A 17,037-nucleotide genomic window follows, 5' to 3' on the forward strand; every position below is an offset into this window, starting at 1 on the left:
AATTTAATCAAATTTTCGTGTTGTTTGGCCCTATTAAGGAACAGGACCAAACTTTTTAAATATTTTCAAATTTCAGCTCAATGATAAGGGACCCCATTCTTTAGCAGAATCCGAATGGCGTCCTGCAGTGCTGAACCTTTGTGTGGAGGAATTTTTACATGGCTTCTATGCATGACATAGTTCCTCACAAATGTTGCCAACATAAAGAGGAGATAACAGCCGCTGAAAATTTCTTCAGCTGTTATTTCCAGGATTCGAACCCATGTAGTCGGCGTCATAGTCGGATGTGGTTACCTCTGCGCTACCGTGACCTCCAATTGGTTGAGGCCTTATAAAGGGTGATTTTTAAGAGCTACAGGAAAGTTTTTCGAAAATAAAACAAGTAAAAAGGCGCTAAATTCGGCTGGGCCAAACTCTGGAAACCCATCCCCTCTGGCATATATGTAAACCACCTTTCAACATAATCCAGTGAAAAACACGTATCCGATATACATTTTCAAGACCTTGTCACTGAGTGGCCGCCCATCCCCCCAAACACCCCCCAAGCCGGTCATGTTTGCCGACTATGGAAATATGGGGCTCAAATTAAAGGTATGTCGGAGTAGACCACGTATCTGATATCAACCCATCCCCTCTGGCATATATGTAAACCACCTTTCAACATAATCCAGTGAAAAATTAACAATTTATGCCCCATAGCAGCTATATATAAATTCGACACGGATATTCAGTGGTCTAACAAGTACAAGTCATTGTCACTTTTGTAGAAAAAATATTGGTCTTCTTGGTAGCCACATCCAAATATAGATTGATCTGAACCATAAACGACACGGATGTTGAAAATCGTAACATAAGACCCAAATTTCGGAGAAATAGGACAAATATGGAGCGATCTGGGCCAAATTGAAGAAGGATGTGGAGTGGCCTAACAAAACTCACTGTCACAAATCTCATGAAAATCGGATAATAAATGTGGCTTTTATGGGCCTAAGACCCTAAATCGGCAGATCGGTCTATATGCGGGCTATATCGAGATATAGTCCGATATAGCCCTTCTTCGAACTTAACCTGCTTAAGGACAAAACAAACCATTTTTGAAGACTGTAGCGAGATTTAAACAGACAGACGGACGGGCATGACTACATCGTCTTAGATTTTTACGGTGATCAAGAATATATATACATTGTAGGATCGGAAATGGCTATTTCGATGTGTTGCAAACGGATTGGCAAAATGAATATACCCCCAACCTTCGGTGGTGGGTATAAAAAAACATAGAATTCAGCAAAATGCAGATGTTTGACAGTAAACAAAACATGAAATGCGCTTGAACTGTTTAAACCAGTGTTGTCAAAAGATAATATCTAAAAAATCACCATTTATATATATAAAAAAGTATGGCCAAGTTTCTCCCATTGTGTTTTAGTGTTTCGTTTTTATCTTACAAGTGTTAATTATTTTCTTATCTTGCTGTCACATGTTCTGCAGATCCCGGGCCTGACAATACGCATCTTAAAGTTAGTTATTAATAAACTTTCATGCAGTAGTGTAGGTGCCAAGAAACACAAAGCAAATTCAATGCCAAGAGATGCTACCATCGTGTATTTGGCAGCGCGAGAATCCTCTATATAGGTGACTAGATCGTGATGGGCTGTTTGAGTGGATTTGCCCTTATTTTATGCATGTTGTTCCTTACTATATGCAAGCATGCAGCAATCTTTACCCTTAGATATGTTTCTATCAGCCTTTCTAGAGTTTTCAGTATAAAAGATGATAGACTAATAGGACGAAAATCGTTCGTCTTCGAGTGGTTAGGTTTTCCTGCTTTTGGAATAACAAGTAAAAAGGCGTTAAGTTCGGCCGGACCGAACTTTGGATACCCACCACCTCGGGTATATATGTAAACCACCTTTCATCAAAATTCGGTAAAAATTTCATACCTTATACTCATATACCTTATACCGATCTGAACTATATACGACACGGATGTCGAAAAGCCGAACATAAGTCACTGTGTCAAATTTCAGTGAAATCGGATTATAAATGCGCCTTTTATGGGGCCAAGACTTTAAATCGAGATATCGGTCTACATGGCAGCTATATCTAAATCTGGACCGATTTGGGCCAAGTTGCATAAACATGTCGAAGAGCCTAACACTAAGCACTGTCCCAAATTTCGACGAAATCGGACAATAAATGCCTCTTTTATGGGCCCTAAACCTTAAATCCAGAGATCGGTCTATATGGCAGCTATATTCAAATCTGGACCGATCTGGGCAAAATTTGAGAAGGATGTCGAAGAGCCTAACCAAACTCACTGTGCCAAATTTCAGCGACATCGGACAATAAATGCGTCTTTTATGGCCCCAAAACCTAAAACCTAGATATCGGTCTATATGGCAGCTATATCCAAATCTGGACCGATCTGTGCGATATTGCAGAAGTATGTCAAGGGGCTTAACTTAACTCACTGTTCCAAATTTTGGGGACATCGGGCAATAAATGAGCATTTTATGGGCCCAAAACCATAAATCAAGAAATCGGTCTATATCCAAATTTGAACCGATCTGGACCAAATTGAAGGAATATGTCAAAGGGCCTAACACATCTCACTGTCCCAAATTTCAGCAAAATCGGATAATGAATGTGGCTTTTGTGGGCCTAAAACCGGAGGATCGGTCTATATGGCAGCTATATCCAAATCTGAACCGTTCTGGACCAAATAAAAGAAACATGTCAAAGGGCCTAATACACCTCACTGTCCCAAATTTCAGCGAAATCGGACCATAAATGTGGCTTTTATCGGCCTTAGACCCTAAATCGGAGGATCGGTCTATATGGCAGCTATATCCAAATCTGGACCGATCTGAGCCAAATTGACAAAGGATGTCGAAGGGCCTAATACAACTCACTGTTCCAAATTTCAACAAAATCGGATAATAAATGTGGCTTTTATGGGCCTAAGACCCCAAATCGGCGGATCGGTCTATATGGGGGCTATATCAAGATATAGTCCGATATAGCCCATCTTCGAACTTAACCTGCTTATGGACAAAAAAAGAATCTGTGCAAAATTTCAGCTCAATATCTCTATTTTTAAAGACGGTAGCGTGATTTCAACAGACAGACGGACGGACATGTCTAGATCGTCTTAGATTTTTACGCTGATCAAGAATATATATACTTTATAGGGTCGGAAATGGATATTTCGATGTGTTGCAAACGGAATGACAAAATGAATATACCCCCATCCTTCGGTGGTGGGTATAGAAATTATCTTTGTGCCCCTCCATCCCACTGTTATATACAACATGTCAATACAAGTAGAGTTTACCTCCCTAACGCAAGGAACCAGTCATTTGGATACAACTTGTAATTCAAGCGGTGATACATCATCAGGGTCTAGCGACTTAAAGCAGTCGAAACTTCATATCACCCAAAGGATTTTCGACTCAGACACAATTTCTCAAATAACTTTCGACGAATGCATACCAGTGATAACCTATTCTGGAGCCACGTTGTCCATTGGAGAGTCTCCCGGGAAATGTGTATCAACGAGTAGTTCTAGTGTTTCCTTATCGGACATTGTCCACACCTTATCTGACTTCTAAATATATCCCACGCAATAGGTTTCGAGGATAGGGTCTTCTCCAGCCTAGAGGTCTAAGATGTATCCTTCACGGAGCTGCAGAATACTATCCAGGATTGGTTCTGAGCCTTTCTCAGCTCGCCTTGTATTTTTTCCACTTTTGTTGAATTTTCGACAAGGCTGAAACTAATATAACGATGATCAGAAAAACTGTGGTCATCCAACACACTCCTTCCGCTAATATCCTCCAATACAAAGAAAACATTTAGTAACTTCTGACTGTTTCTTATATTGAAGGTCGCTTTATTCCCTTTATTACAAATTGCCAGATTGTAAATTACATTATATTCGATAAGCAACGCACTCCATTCGTTTATATCCGACCTTGCCCATATTTGGTTGTTGTTATTGTAGCCACATGTCTATATGTGGAGGCGGCGATTCTCGACTAGCTCCTACAGGTAAGCAAGCTCTTTCCGGTCCAAGAGACTGATCGCCATGAGAAAATTTGTGGCCATTGGTTATTTAAAGACGCAAATAACTCGCCTTATCACATCGAGCATCATATACACTCAGTATTTATGCAAGAGCCGGTGCCGCCCGGCCTCTCACTGAGACTCTCCGCTAGATACAGCTGATTGTCCGCCACTGCAATTGCAGTTACTCCTTTTAGAGCATTCCACTTTCCGCAACCTGTAGACGCGCCCGGTAGCCTGCAGCTAAGCTTCTCGTGATAGCAATTAACACCACACAGATCGGAACTGAAAGCTCCAGCCTGTGTGGTGCTTATAGTTATCCGGTGCCGGGACCATATTTGGTAATGTGCATTAGCATCACTCCCACAACGACGCTCCTTTTCCCTGCAGAAGCGCCTTCAACAAGCTACTTTAGGCTTCTCTGAATCGTGTGCCATATATAAGGAAGCCAGCCAGGAACGGGACTTAGTTACTTCAAGGCTGGCTACTACTGAATCTTCGGTGCTTAGCGACGGAAAAGAAAAAAAAAATAGACAAGAATACAGCGTCTGTGTCTCTCATTCCCCGTACTCTTGAGTAGTTTAAGTCCCAGAATTCTTAGTCCACGAACCATTCCTCCGCACACCCATGGTTTCTGGACAAGAAGCACGTCAAATCCTCCTGCCATCAGAAGGACCTTTAGTGCCACCAAAGCGACCTTAAAATGGTTTATCTGCAGAAACCGGACCATTGTCACGAATTGGAGTTTCCACCACCGTTGAGTTAGCCTCATCTTCTGAGTCGGCCAGGAGTTCATCCTTATAAGATTCGTTTGATCTTGTCGTGATGCCTTTCCTTACGCATCCAGGGGCAGTTGAGAAAGCATTGGAAACACTCTTCCTCTGGGCACTGGACACTTGCGGTGTGGACGATTCATCCATAGATGCTTCACTAGCTGCTGCTGTCGTAGCACCTTTTGAGTTTCGTCCTTCCCCGCTCAGGCACACCTTGAGCCCAATCCCACCGGATGACCCACCCACACAGGGCTTGTCGGGTCCCGTCTCGACGTTTTCCCCTCCTGTGTCGATCGTAGCTGGGGAATTTTCAGTCTCCTGCAATCCTGTGGTCGATAGTTCCTCAGACAAGTGTTCAGCAACAACTACCGAGTCATCTTCCCATTCCCCAACCAGTCCGCTTGCGTACACCTTCATTGTCAACTTGCAGGATCGGCAGCATGCAACTCCTTCAGACTTGTTGAGGTCTGCAAGACAGGCGGTCAGCCGGAATTTAGTACGTGTCTCCGGTCGCCATCAGCCTCGTTCAATCTACTAATATTCCAGTTAGTGGTTGAAAAATTGGGGTTGCAGTCTCTGAGGGAATCCTTGGTATCCAAGCGTGTGCCATTTGTCTAGAAGGAATATTTTTCTTCTTGACTTAATCCAGTGCTGCGCCTGGCCAGATCTCGCCAATCTCTCTTAGAGCGCACCGATACTTTTCAATTGAGCATTGATTACCGAAATTAAGCAGTTTTTATCGGCCCCGATACCAGCCTGCATCGTCACAAACTGGTAGAGGCCCAGGCAATTACGCAAGGACATCAGAGTATATAGATGGCAGTCCTAGATATGCAGCCCTATTACCCATACTTGTCGACAACAACCATCACCAAGCTGTCCTTAACGACATTAGCATAGGTTCTTGGACCCATATTATCATTGGTCGCTTTAGTTCTTTTGGGCACGGGATGCCCTCCAGGAATCTAGACGTGTTACCTTTGGAATGGCCCGTGCATCGAACCTCAGAGCCCAATTTAGGGAGCCCCTATTCCTTTCGGCGAGAGATTTAAGATCATTCACACCAAACGTCTCGAAACGGGTGTCTTCGTCAAAAGCCCCTGTTGACTATACATCTGTCGGCTAGTGGAGCCTGGAACAGGCACTCCACCAATCGATATAGCAATAGCTGAAAACATGCTACGGCCTGATACCACAACCGCAGCTGTTGGGTCTTTGGAGTCCATTCTAAGCCTATTCCCGGGCTCTAGACCTGCCGCTCCACTGGAAACATACGGAAATCATCAACCGCCTAATGGATAACACTATCGTACCTATCCTTGAGTGGTTTTAAACTTTCTCCGAAAACTACAACCTGTTATGAGTTACAGAAATTTCTTGCGCAGCGTAATAAAAATACGCCCGCACCACTTAAAGGTTCTAACAAGAATTTTTCTATGTTAATTTTTATACCCACCACCGAAGGATGGGGGTATATTCATTTTGTCATTCCGTTTGCAACACATTGAAATATCCAAATCCGACCCTCTAAAGTATATGTATTCTTAATCGTCGTAAAAATATAAGACGATCAAGCCATGTCCGTCCGTCTGTCCGCCTGTCTGTTGAAATCACGTCTTTAAAAATAGAGATATTGAGCTAAAACTTTGCACAGATTCTTTTTTGTCCATAAGTTCGAAGATGAGCTATATCGGACTATGTCTTGATATATCCCCCATATAGATCGATCCGCCTATTTAAGGTCTTAAGCCCATAAAAACCACATTTATTATACGATTTTGCTGAAATTCGGAACAGTGAGTCGAGTTAGGCCCTTCGATATCCCTTTTCAATTTGGTCTATATCGGTACAGATTTGAATATATCTGTCATATAGACCGATCTCTCAATTTAAGGTTTTGGGCCCATAAAAGGCTCCCTCTTCAATGTGGCTCAGATTGGTCTCGTTTTGAATATGTTTGCCATATAGACCTATCTCTCGATTTTAAGTCTTGGCCCCATAAAAAGCACATTTATAATCCGATTTCGCTGAAATTTTACACAGTTACTAATGTTGGCTTTTCGACATCCGTGTCGTATATGGTTTAGATCGGTCTTTATTTGTTTATAGCTACCAAAAAACCAATATTTTAATATTGGTATTTTAATTTGTATCACCGGTTGAATTACAAGCTATGTCTAATAGACTGGTTCCCTGGCTTAGGGAGATATACTCTGCTTGTATCAGAATGTCATATATACCTGTGGGCTGGAGGGATACGAAGGGTATTTTTATTTCGAAAGCAGGAAACCCCTACCACACGGCGAAAGATTTTCGTCCTATTAGTCTGTCATCCTTTATGCTGAAGACTCTTGGGATATTAATAGAAACATATCTTAGGGCAAAGATCCCTGGAGATCGCATGTCGCGGCATCGGCATGTATATACTAAAGGCAAATCCACTGGAACAGCCCTACATAGTGAGTCTGATGGCAGACCGCCACTTGAGCCTAACCGAACCTAAGGGCTCAAGAAGTCAAATCGAGAGATCGATTTATATGGGAGCTATATCAGGTCATTGACCGATTTGGAACGTACTTGGCACAGTTTTAGGAAGCCACATCTGAATACTACGTGCAAGCTTTGAGCCAAATCGGAAAATAATTGCGGCTTGTAGGAGCTCAAGAAATAAAATCGGGAGATCGGTTTATATGGTAGCTATATCCAAATCTGAACCGGTATGGCCCACTTGCAATTCCCAATGACATACGTTCATATTAAGTGGCTGTGAAAAACTCCAAGTGGCTTGTTTTTTGCATTCCACCGCTATCGTTATTTCGACAGACGGACGGTCGGACGGACATGGCTAGATCGATGGCGAGACGATCAAGAATATAAGTACTTTAGGGAGTCATAAACGAATATTTCGAGGTGATACAAACAGAATGGCTATATTAGTATACCCCCATCCTATGGTGGTGGGTATAAAAATATCTGCTTACTGAGAGATAGAACTTTGTATATGACGGTTGATTACTATGACAGTTGCTTATTAAAGAATGAGAATATGTGTTGAATCAATTGAATATAAAGGGTGATTTTTTTGAGGTTAGGATTTTCATGCATTAGTATTTGACAGATCACGTGGGATTTCAGACATGGTGTCAAAGAGAAAGATGCTCAGTATGCTTTGACATTTCATCATGAATAGACTTACTAACGAGCAACGCTTGCAAATCATTGAATTTTATTACCAAAATCAGTGTTCGGTTCGTAATGTGTTTCGCGCTTTACGTCCGATTTATGGTCTACATAATCGACCAAGTGAGCAAACAATTAATGCGATTGTGACCAAGTTTCGCACTCAGTTTACTTTATTGGACATTAAACCAACCACACGAATGCGTACAGTGCGTACAGAAGAGAATATTGCGTCTGTTTCTGAGAGTGTTGCTGAAGACCGTGAAATGTCGATTCGTCGCCGTTCGCAGCAATTGGGTTTGTGTTATTCGACCACATGGAAGATTTTACGCAAAGATCTTGGTGTAAAACCGTATAAAATACAGCTCGTGCAAGAACTGAAGCCGAACGATCTGCCACAACGTCGAATTTTCAGTGAATGGGCCCTAGAAAAGTTGGCAGAAAATCCGCTTTTTTATCGACAAATTTTGTTCAGCGATGAGGCTCATTTCTGGTTGAAAATGCACTGTTTGGTGTGGTTTGTACGCTGGTGGAATCATTGGACCGTATTTTTTCAAAGATGCTGTTGGACGCAACGTTACGGTGAATGGCGATCGCTATCGTTCGATGCTAACAAACTTTTTGTTGCCAAAAATGGAAGAACTGAACTTGGTTGACATGTGGTTTCAACAAGATGGCGCTACATGCCACACAGCTCGCGATTCTATGGCCATTTTGAGGGAAAACTTCGGAGAACAATTCATCTCAAGAAATGGACCGGTAAGTTGGCCACCAAGATCATGCGATTTGACGCCTTTAGACTATTTTTTGTGGGGCTACGTCAAGTCTAAAGTCTACAGAAATAAGCCAGCAACTATTCCAGCTTTGGAAGACAACATTTCCGAAGAAATTCGGGCTATTCCGGCCGAAATGCTCGAAAAAGTTGCCCAAAATTGGACTTTCCGAATGGACCACCTAAGACGCAGCCGCGGTCAACATTTAAATGAAATTATCTTCAAAAAGTAAATGTCATGGACCAATCTAACGTTTCAAATAAAGAACCGATGAGATTTTGCAAATTTTATGCGTTTTTTTTTTTTAAAAAAGTTATCAAGCTCTTAACAAATCACTCTATACTTATGTGAATATGTGCTTAAAAAGTTAGTAGTTTGGCTTTTATTTTCAATACTTTCTTGATTTGTTCTTAGATATATGTGTATGTGTATAAGGCAGTTATGAATTAAAGGCAATATCCGGCCAACTCGTCTAAGGTGCATTCTTTACGACAACACTCATCATATACTCCATTGAAATGTCGTTGTCTTCGTGTTTTGGCCACAGTATTGAAGTGCTCGCTAAATAGCATATCATTTAAAAGAGAGTCTGATCTGAATGGTTCCTCATCATCGATCTCGTTAAACATATTCAAGACAGCCATGTCTCGTGGCACCACTGCAAGATCAAAATTTAGAAAAAAAATAAATAAAATGAACCAATAAACTGGATGTCTTTTTCCAGATGAAACTAATGAGGTTTGTGGTTGTTTCTAATTATAATAGAAAGAAAAATAAAAATCCTTTTTAAAAATTTTCAGGCAAAATGACAAAGGTTTTTGGCATTATGGTTGCTGCTGATGTTAGTTAGAGATATCGGCAGTTGGTGGTTTCCCTTTCTTACTGCGCTGGAAGAAAGGTACGCTGATATGTTCCAATTGTCGTCTCAAAAAGACATGCTTCCACCATTGCAATAAACACTATTGGTTTCAGATGGCCAAAGAAATCCGACAACAAAATGAAACAACCAATATAAAAAGTAGCGCAAAAACAGATGAAATCGACATTTCTACAACAAGTCATTATAATCAAAAATTAAGTTTTGTTTCTTATGTTAAACAAATATTTGATTGGGCTGAGAACAAGAAAGATTTAACTTTACATAAAAGTTTTAATTGGAATTCGAAGTTTTTGATCTTAGGTGCATTCAAATCATTTATTTTAAATTATCTAGAAAAGTTTGCACTGATCACTAACATTTAATGTAGTTTTATTGACATTTAGTAGATATTTTCAATATTTGCTATAGATTTCAACGCAACTTTTGGGTAATTATTCTATGTATGAATGACATTGGCGTCTTACTTACATGCCTTGTTACTTGACTTTTTGCTCACAAGCTTTCCATTGTAGCCCTTTACACAAACTGCCTCTAGAATTTGTGCCAAAGTTGGTCCACAGAGTCGAGAGGCTGAGTTAATCTCGTATAGCACAGCAAAGATGAACAGGACACCAAAGAGTTTCATATTTATTTATGTTAATTTCCTGTGGGGAGCTAGTGTAATTTGTGACTGTTTGGTCCTCAGAGACTTTCGGATTACTGTGTTGTAAGACCTAATATTTCGGTCTTATATAGTCAGCGCATGTTTTGACACCTACCAATGAATAAGTCCATAAACATTGAAGTTTCATGAAATCTAGGACCTTGAAAGGCGCCTATGAAGTAAGTCAATATGGAAATTTGTACATCTCATCACGAGTGTTGTCTTCATATCATATTTTATTTTGTTCGCTCTTATTATTCTTGCTACTTACTTCTATGGCTGTAGCTAACACGCAATGTGGCCTTAGCGGTTGTTACGATAAACCCCGCGCAGGATGTCAACACGTATTAGGTCGAAAGCTTAATGTCAGCATATTTAAAATGCAAATTAGGTCTTACTTTGCTCACACGCACACACTAACAGTTCGTGGATGATAGGATTTTGACATATTTGCCTGTCTTAAATTAAAAAATTAAAACATTTTATTGTGTGACGTGGATTTATGTATAAATAATTATCAAGTGAACTGTGAAATATATTCTAAATGTGGCACCTACGGAACAGAACGATATCAAGGTTATAAAAATCAAGCAAAAAGACATGTTATATATAAAAATCAATTTGTGTTTGTTTGTATGTTCCTAATAAACTCAGAAACGGCTGAACCGATTTTCTTGACATTTTCACAAATGGTGCATATTGACCCGGTGGTGAAAATAGGGTACTACATATATTCATATCTGAAGGAGGGGCGGACCCTCCCCTTTACCCTAATTTTCAGAAACGCCAGATCTCGGAGATGGGTGGTGCGATTTAAGCGAAATTTTGTGTGCTTTCATATAGTACCTTAAAAATAAAAATTTGGTATCCAAATTTCGGATGGGGTACCCAGGGGGGCTGCCCCACCCTAAAACATACCAAACATATATTTAGACCAAATGAAAGGTATTTAGGATAAGAAAACGTATCTCATGTCCAATTGTCGGACCAAGTGCTAGGGGGACCACCCCAAGCCCCAAAACACCCCTAAATCGGACATATTTACCGACCATGGCAATATGGGACTCAAATGAAAGGTATTTGCGAGTAGAATATGAATCTAATATCCAAATGTTGGACCACGTTTCTGGGGGTCCTCTCCTTTCCCAAAACACCCCCCAAAGAGGGTTTATTTACTGACCATGGAAATATGGGGCTTAAATAAAAGGTATTTGAGTGTAGAACTCCAATCTGATATCCAAATAAGGGACCAAGTGTTTGGGGGGCCGCCTCTCCCCGAAAACATCCCACAAAGGGAACAAATTTACGACCATAGCAATATGGGGCTCAAATGAAAGGTCCTTGGGAGTAAAGCACGAATTTGATATCAATATTCGGAAAAAGTGTCTATGGGTCCACCCTACCCCCACAATACCACCCAAATAGGAAGTATTTGCTAACTATTGCAATATGAGGCTCAAATAAGAGGGTTTTTAAAGTGGAACACGAATCCGATATATATTTTCAAGGCCAACTCACTGATCCCCCAAAACACCCCCAAGCCGGTCATGAAATATGGGGCTTAAATTAAAGGTATGTGGGAGTAGACCACGTATCTGATATCAATATTAGAAGCCAACTGTCTAGCGGACGTCCCCCACCATAACAACCCCCAAATAGGACGTATTTGCTCACCAAGACAATTTGGGTCTTAAAGAGAGTGGAACTAAATACTCATAGTTTTTAGGGCCAATACCCCAAACCGGACATATATGCTGACTTTTGCAATAAGGAGTTTAAATGAGATTAGAAAACGAATTTGATGTCCAATTTTGAGGGCAATGGCAATATGGAGTTCCCATAAATGATATATATATGAAAAAAGATCACGTTGCTGATATATTGCAGGTATATTTGCAGGGCTATATTGCTGATATATTTGCAGGGCTTAGAATTTGGGGGACCACCCCACTCCCCAAAACACCCCTAAATCGGGCATATTTACCGACCATGACAATATGGGGCTTAAATGAAAGGTATTGGGGGGTAGAGCAAGAATTGATACCCATTTTCGGGACTAATTTTCTGAGGGTCTACCCCTTTCCTAAAATACCCCATAAACAGCAACTTTTTAGGGACCATCGCAATATGGGGCTCAAATAAAGGTATTTGGGAGTAGAATACGAATTTGATATCCGAATGTAGGACCATGTATTTAGGGCATTACCTTTTTCCCAAGACAACTCCAAAGGGAAAAAATTTTTAGACCATGCCAATATGTGGCTCAAATGAAAGGTATTTGAGATTAGAAAACGAATTTGATAACCTATTTTGGGGCCATGTGTTTGGGGGACGCCTCATCCTGTAAACTCCTCTTAAGCCAACGGCAATATGGGGTTTAAATAAATGGTATTTGAGAGAAGAGCACGATGCCGATATTTTTTCAGGGCCAAGTATCTGCGGGACGACCTCTCCCCCGAAAAAACCACTAAATCAGACATCATGAGAATATCGGGCTGAAATGAAGTATTTTAAGAATGGAGTACACCTTACATCCAAACTTAAATTCGTAGACCAATAAAGATCATATGGGAGATTCGGACAAAGGCACTTAAATTGTTAAACTGTTAGTCAAGCGATATATTATTTTCGTAGCATGGTATTTCACTAAAAGATCTTTAATTGTCGAAAATAAATATTCCAAGGAAACTTTTGTTCTATATAAAGTAAAAGAAGCCGCAGTGGAGCGGGCCCGGGACAGCTAGTTATTTATACAAATGAACTGTATGAGTATTATTTTGAATTAATATTGGCGAGTGTAAAAGGCGTCTGACCAAAAGGAAAAATAGAAAAATGTATACACATATGGTGTTGAAAGTTAACTAATCCCGTCCTCTCTATTTATATGAATAATGAGCATGACTGAATGAGCCCCCAAACGGCTAACTAAAGTTAGAATCTGAAATTTGGTGCTAATGTTGGTCTGGGCCATAGACACGGAATAAGATGTGATTTGATAATAATCGTAAGTTTAGGTGCCACACAGTACCTAAAAGTACGAAAAAGCGAAATTAAGGAGTGTCTCAAAAAAAAAGTAAGATTAGAGTCAAAAAGTTCCAAAAATCGTACCGGAAGGTGGAGGAATAGTAAGTTAAGTGCCACAATTGATACTATTTGGTACTTTTTTTGTAAGTTGAGCATAAGCTCTGAATTTTGGAACTTAGGTGCGCTTTGGCAACCTAAATTGTGTGAGTAAATGAGATTTTGGACTTTCGAGCACTGAAGTACAAAAAATTAACGAAATAGGCTAACTTTGCACAGGATGAACGGGTGGAGCTAGAACTTCTAAACTTGGCTTAAATTATGCTGTTGTGTTAAAATGGAGGCGAAAAGAAACATTTTGAAAAAGGTGCTGAAAACGGGAGGAAACGCACGCCTAGAGCCACAATTGGTACCATTTAATGTTTTTTTTTTAAGGATTGAGCTCTATCTCTGAAATTTAACATGTAGCTACAACTAGGAAATAAATGTTGAATGACTATATGATACCTTACGCTACTACTGTAGTACAGGATAATATAATTTAGTTCATTTGTTTGTAACACTCAGAAGGAAGAGAGCTAAACCCATCTGTCTGTCTGTCAATGTAAATTTGTATACAAAGTACAGCTCGCAATTTTCATCCGATCGTCTTCAAATTTGGCACGTATATTTTTTGGCCTAGACACAAAAACTATTGAAAGAAAGAAAGAAAAAAAAACGGTTCAGATTTGCACATAGCTCACATATATGTTAGTCCGATTTAGACTAATATTGCAATAACATCGTCATTTGTAAACCAATCCACTCGAAATTTGGCAGGAAGGATTTTTCTACCCCTGTCGACACTACTGATGGATTTCAGCTTATTTTTATACCCACCACCGAAGGATGGGGGTATACTAATTATGTCATTCCGTTTGCAACACATCGAAATGTACATTTCCGACCCTATAATGTATATATATTCCTGATTAGCTAAGACGATCTAGACATGTCCGTCCATCTGTCCGTCTGTCTGTTGAAATCACGCTACAGGCTTCAACAATAGAGATATTGAGCTGAAACTTTGCACAGATTCTTTTTTTTCTCCAAAGGCAGGTTAAGTTCGAAGATGGGCTATATCGGTCCAGATTTGGATATAGCTGCCATATAGACCGATCCTCCGATTTAGGGTCTTAGGCCCATAAAAGCCACATTTATTATCCGATTTTGCCGAAATTTGGGACAGTGAGTTGTGTTAGGCCCTTCGACATCCTTCGTCAATTTGGCTCAGATCAGCCAAGATTTTAATATAGCTGCCATATAGACCGATCCTCCGATTAAGGGTTTTAGGCCCATAAAAGCCACATTTATTGTCCGAAATCGCTGAAATTTGGGACAGTGAATTGTGTTAGGTCCTTCGACATCCTTCGTGAATTTTGCTCAGATCGGACCAGATTTGGATATAGCTGCCATATAGACCTATCCACCTATTTAGGGTCTTAAGCCCATAAAAGTCACATTTATTATCCGATTTTGCTGAAATTTGGGACAGTGAGTTGTCTTAGGCCCTTCGATATATTTCTTTATTGAGCCCTCATCCGATCAGATTTGGACATAGCTGCCATATAGATCGATCTCTCGATTTAAGGTTTTGGGCCCATAAAAGGCGCATTTATTGTCCGATGTCGCCGAAATTTGGAACGGTGAGTTAAGTTAAGCCCCTTGACATTCTTCTGCTATGGCACAGATCGGTCCAGACTTGAATATAGCTGTCATATAGACCGATCTCTGAGTTTGAGGTTTTGGGCCTATTAAAAGCTCATTTATTGCCCAATTGCGTTTGGGTGCCGGGCCATAGCGGAGTAACTAGGAATGAGAAAGCAAACGATTTGGCAGTGAAGGCCAGAGAACTGCCGTCAATAAACTTGGCTATCCCGAAGCCTTTCGAGTCGACGCAGTCCGAGTTTAAGGCGAATGCGCATGCAACCGTGTGGAACAGCGAAACGGTCGGTAGGACGACGATAATCTTATGGGGAGATCCAGATCGTGAGAAGACTATGCTATTACTGAAAGGAAGTAAGAAGGAGGTCAGTATAGCTTTCGGTATCATAACGGGACACATAGGACTAGGAGCTCACTTATGTAAAATCGGTGCGGCATGTGTTATAGCATGTGTACGACATGCGGCTTTCGGCTATGACATTGCCTGGCTTTCGTACCGGTGGGGACACAATACCAAACATAAACTAACTTAACGGTGTGGCATGGAAAACAATTAAGGATTTTGTAAGTAGCACGGAATTCCTTATTTAGATTTTTTTTTCGAGGTTACTTTTTAGTACTTAGAGCGCACAACAAACCGATTATTGGCTTAGGTATATGTTTTCAGTGGCATGGGGCGGATTCATATCCGCATTACCTAAGCACCAAAAATTGCATTATAGTACAAAATAGTAAAATTACTATTTTGTACTATAATGTGTCGTAACAAATCATACCGGAAGTAAGAAAACCGTGATTTTAGTGCTATAATTGGTATTCTTTGGTACGTTTTTTATGAATGGAGCTAGAGCTCGAAAATTTGGAATACAGTATATTCTGGGAGACTAGAAGCTTCTTTTGAGATTAGTTCATTTAGGTACTTAAAAACGTACACAATGGGACTTTCTTTTCGGATTTAGCTAAAGTCCTCACAATTTGGATAGAGTTACACCTTGACAGTATATATTGGGAGAATAGGAGACCTTTTATGCCCACCACCGAAGGATGGTGGGCATGTCCTTCCGTCTCTCCGTCCGTCCGTCTGTCTGTCTGTTGAAATCTCGTTGCTGCCTTTAAAAATACAGATATTGAGCTGAAACTTTGCACAGATACTTTTTTTGACCATAGACAGGTTAAGTTCAAAGATGGGGTAAATCAAACTACATCATGATATAGCCGCCATATATACCGATCTGCCGTTTAAGATTTTATGCCCATAAAAGCCACATTTATTATCCGATTTGGCTGAAATTTGAGACAGTGCGTTGTATTAGGACACCTGAAATCCTTCTTAAGTTTGGCTCAAATCGGTCCAATTTTGGATATAGCTGCCATATAGACCGATCTTTCGATTTGAGGTCTTGGGCCCATAAAAGGCGCATTTATTATCCGATTTTGCTGAAATATGACAGAGTGTCTTATGTTAGGCTTTTCGACATCTGTGTCCTTTATGGTTCAGACCGGTCTATATTTGGATAAGCTGCCAAAAAGACCAAAATTGAACAGTGAAGTGTATTTATTAGACCACTCAATGTCCGTGCCGAATTTGGTCCAAATCGGACCATATTTGGATATAGCTGCTATGGGTGCATACATAATGCATTTTTCACCGGATTATGAAATATATACCTATGGTGGTAGGTATCTAAATTTCGGCCCGGACGAACTAAATGCGTTTTTACTTGCTTAAGTTTGTACGTTCAAAATGTTACTTTCTTTACCGATTGAGCTACATCTCTTAATATTTGGTTACAGTTACACATTAACAGTATATACCGGGCGATATATGAAAATGGTACTTTCTTTACAGATACAATTACATCTTGGGAGTATATATCGGGCGACTAGAGTACTTTAATAAACGTATAGCCTTTTATTTTTTTAGAAACAAATAATTAAAATTTCATGAAATCCAGCCATTTTTTTGAGCCATTACGAAAACACAAGTAAATGCGCGCT

The 17,037-nt window shown here is 40.2% G+C and overlaps 2 protein-coding genes across 5 annotated transcripts in view; one reads left to right on the forward strand and one right to left on the reverse strand.

Moving 5' to 3' along the window:
* The window catches only part of LOC106091595 (uncharacterized), a 1,079,098-nt gene that overhangs the window by 1,053,908 nt on the left and 8,153 nt on the right, over window positions 1-17,037 (forward strand). The gene's annotated exons all lie outside the window — the stretch shown is intronic.
* LOC106094866 (probable insulin-like peptide 3) lies at window positions 9,135-10,359 on the reverse strand. The gene is made up of 2 exons (XM_013262105.2): window positions 10,140-10,359; window positions 9,135-9,449 (listed from the first exon to the last, which is right to left on the reverse strand). Exons 1-2 carry the CDS (start codon window positions 10,294-10,296, stop codon window positions 9,238-9,240), a joined length of 369 nt encoding a protein of 122 aa, XP_013117559.1. The 5' UTR covers window positions 10,297-10,359; the 3' UTR covers window positions 9,135-9,237.

The sequence above is a fragment of the Stomoxys calcitrans genome, chromosome 1 (assembly GCF_963082655.1).
Source record: "Stomoxys calcitrans chromosome 1, idStoCalc2.1, whole genome shotgun sequence".
Taxonomy (NCBI): domain Eukaryota; kingdom Metazoa; phylum Arthropoda; class Insecta; order Diptera; family Muscidae; genus Stomoxys; species Stomoxys calcitrans.

Coding starts and splice junctions, on each gene's coding strand:
- LOC106094866 (XM_013262105.2), bottom strand. CDS start 10,296: ATGAAACTCTTTGGTGTCCTGTTCATCTTTGCTGTGCTATACGAGATT. Junction 9,450..10,139: donor AAAGTCAAGTAACAAGGCAT/GTAAGTAAGACG, acceptor TTGATCTTGCAG/TGGTGCCACGAGACATGGCT.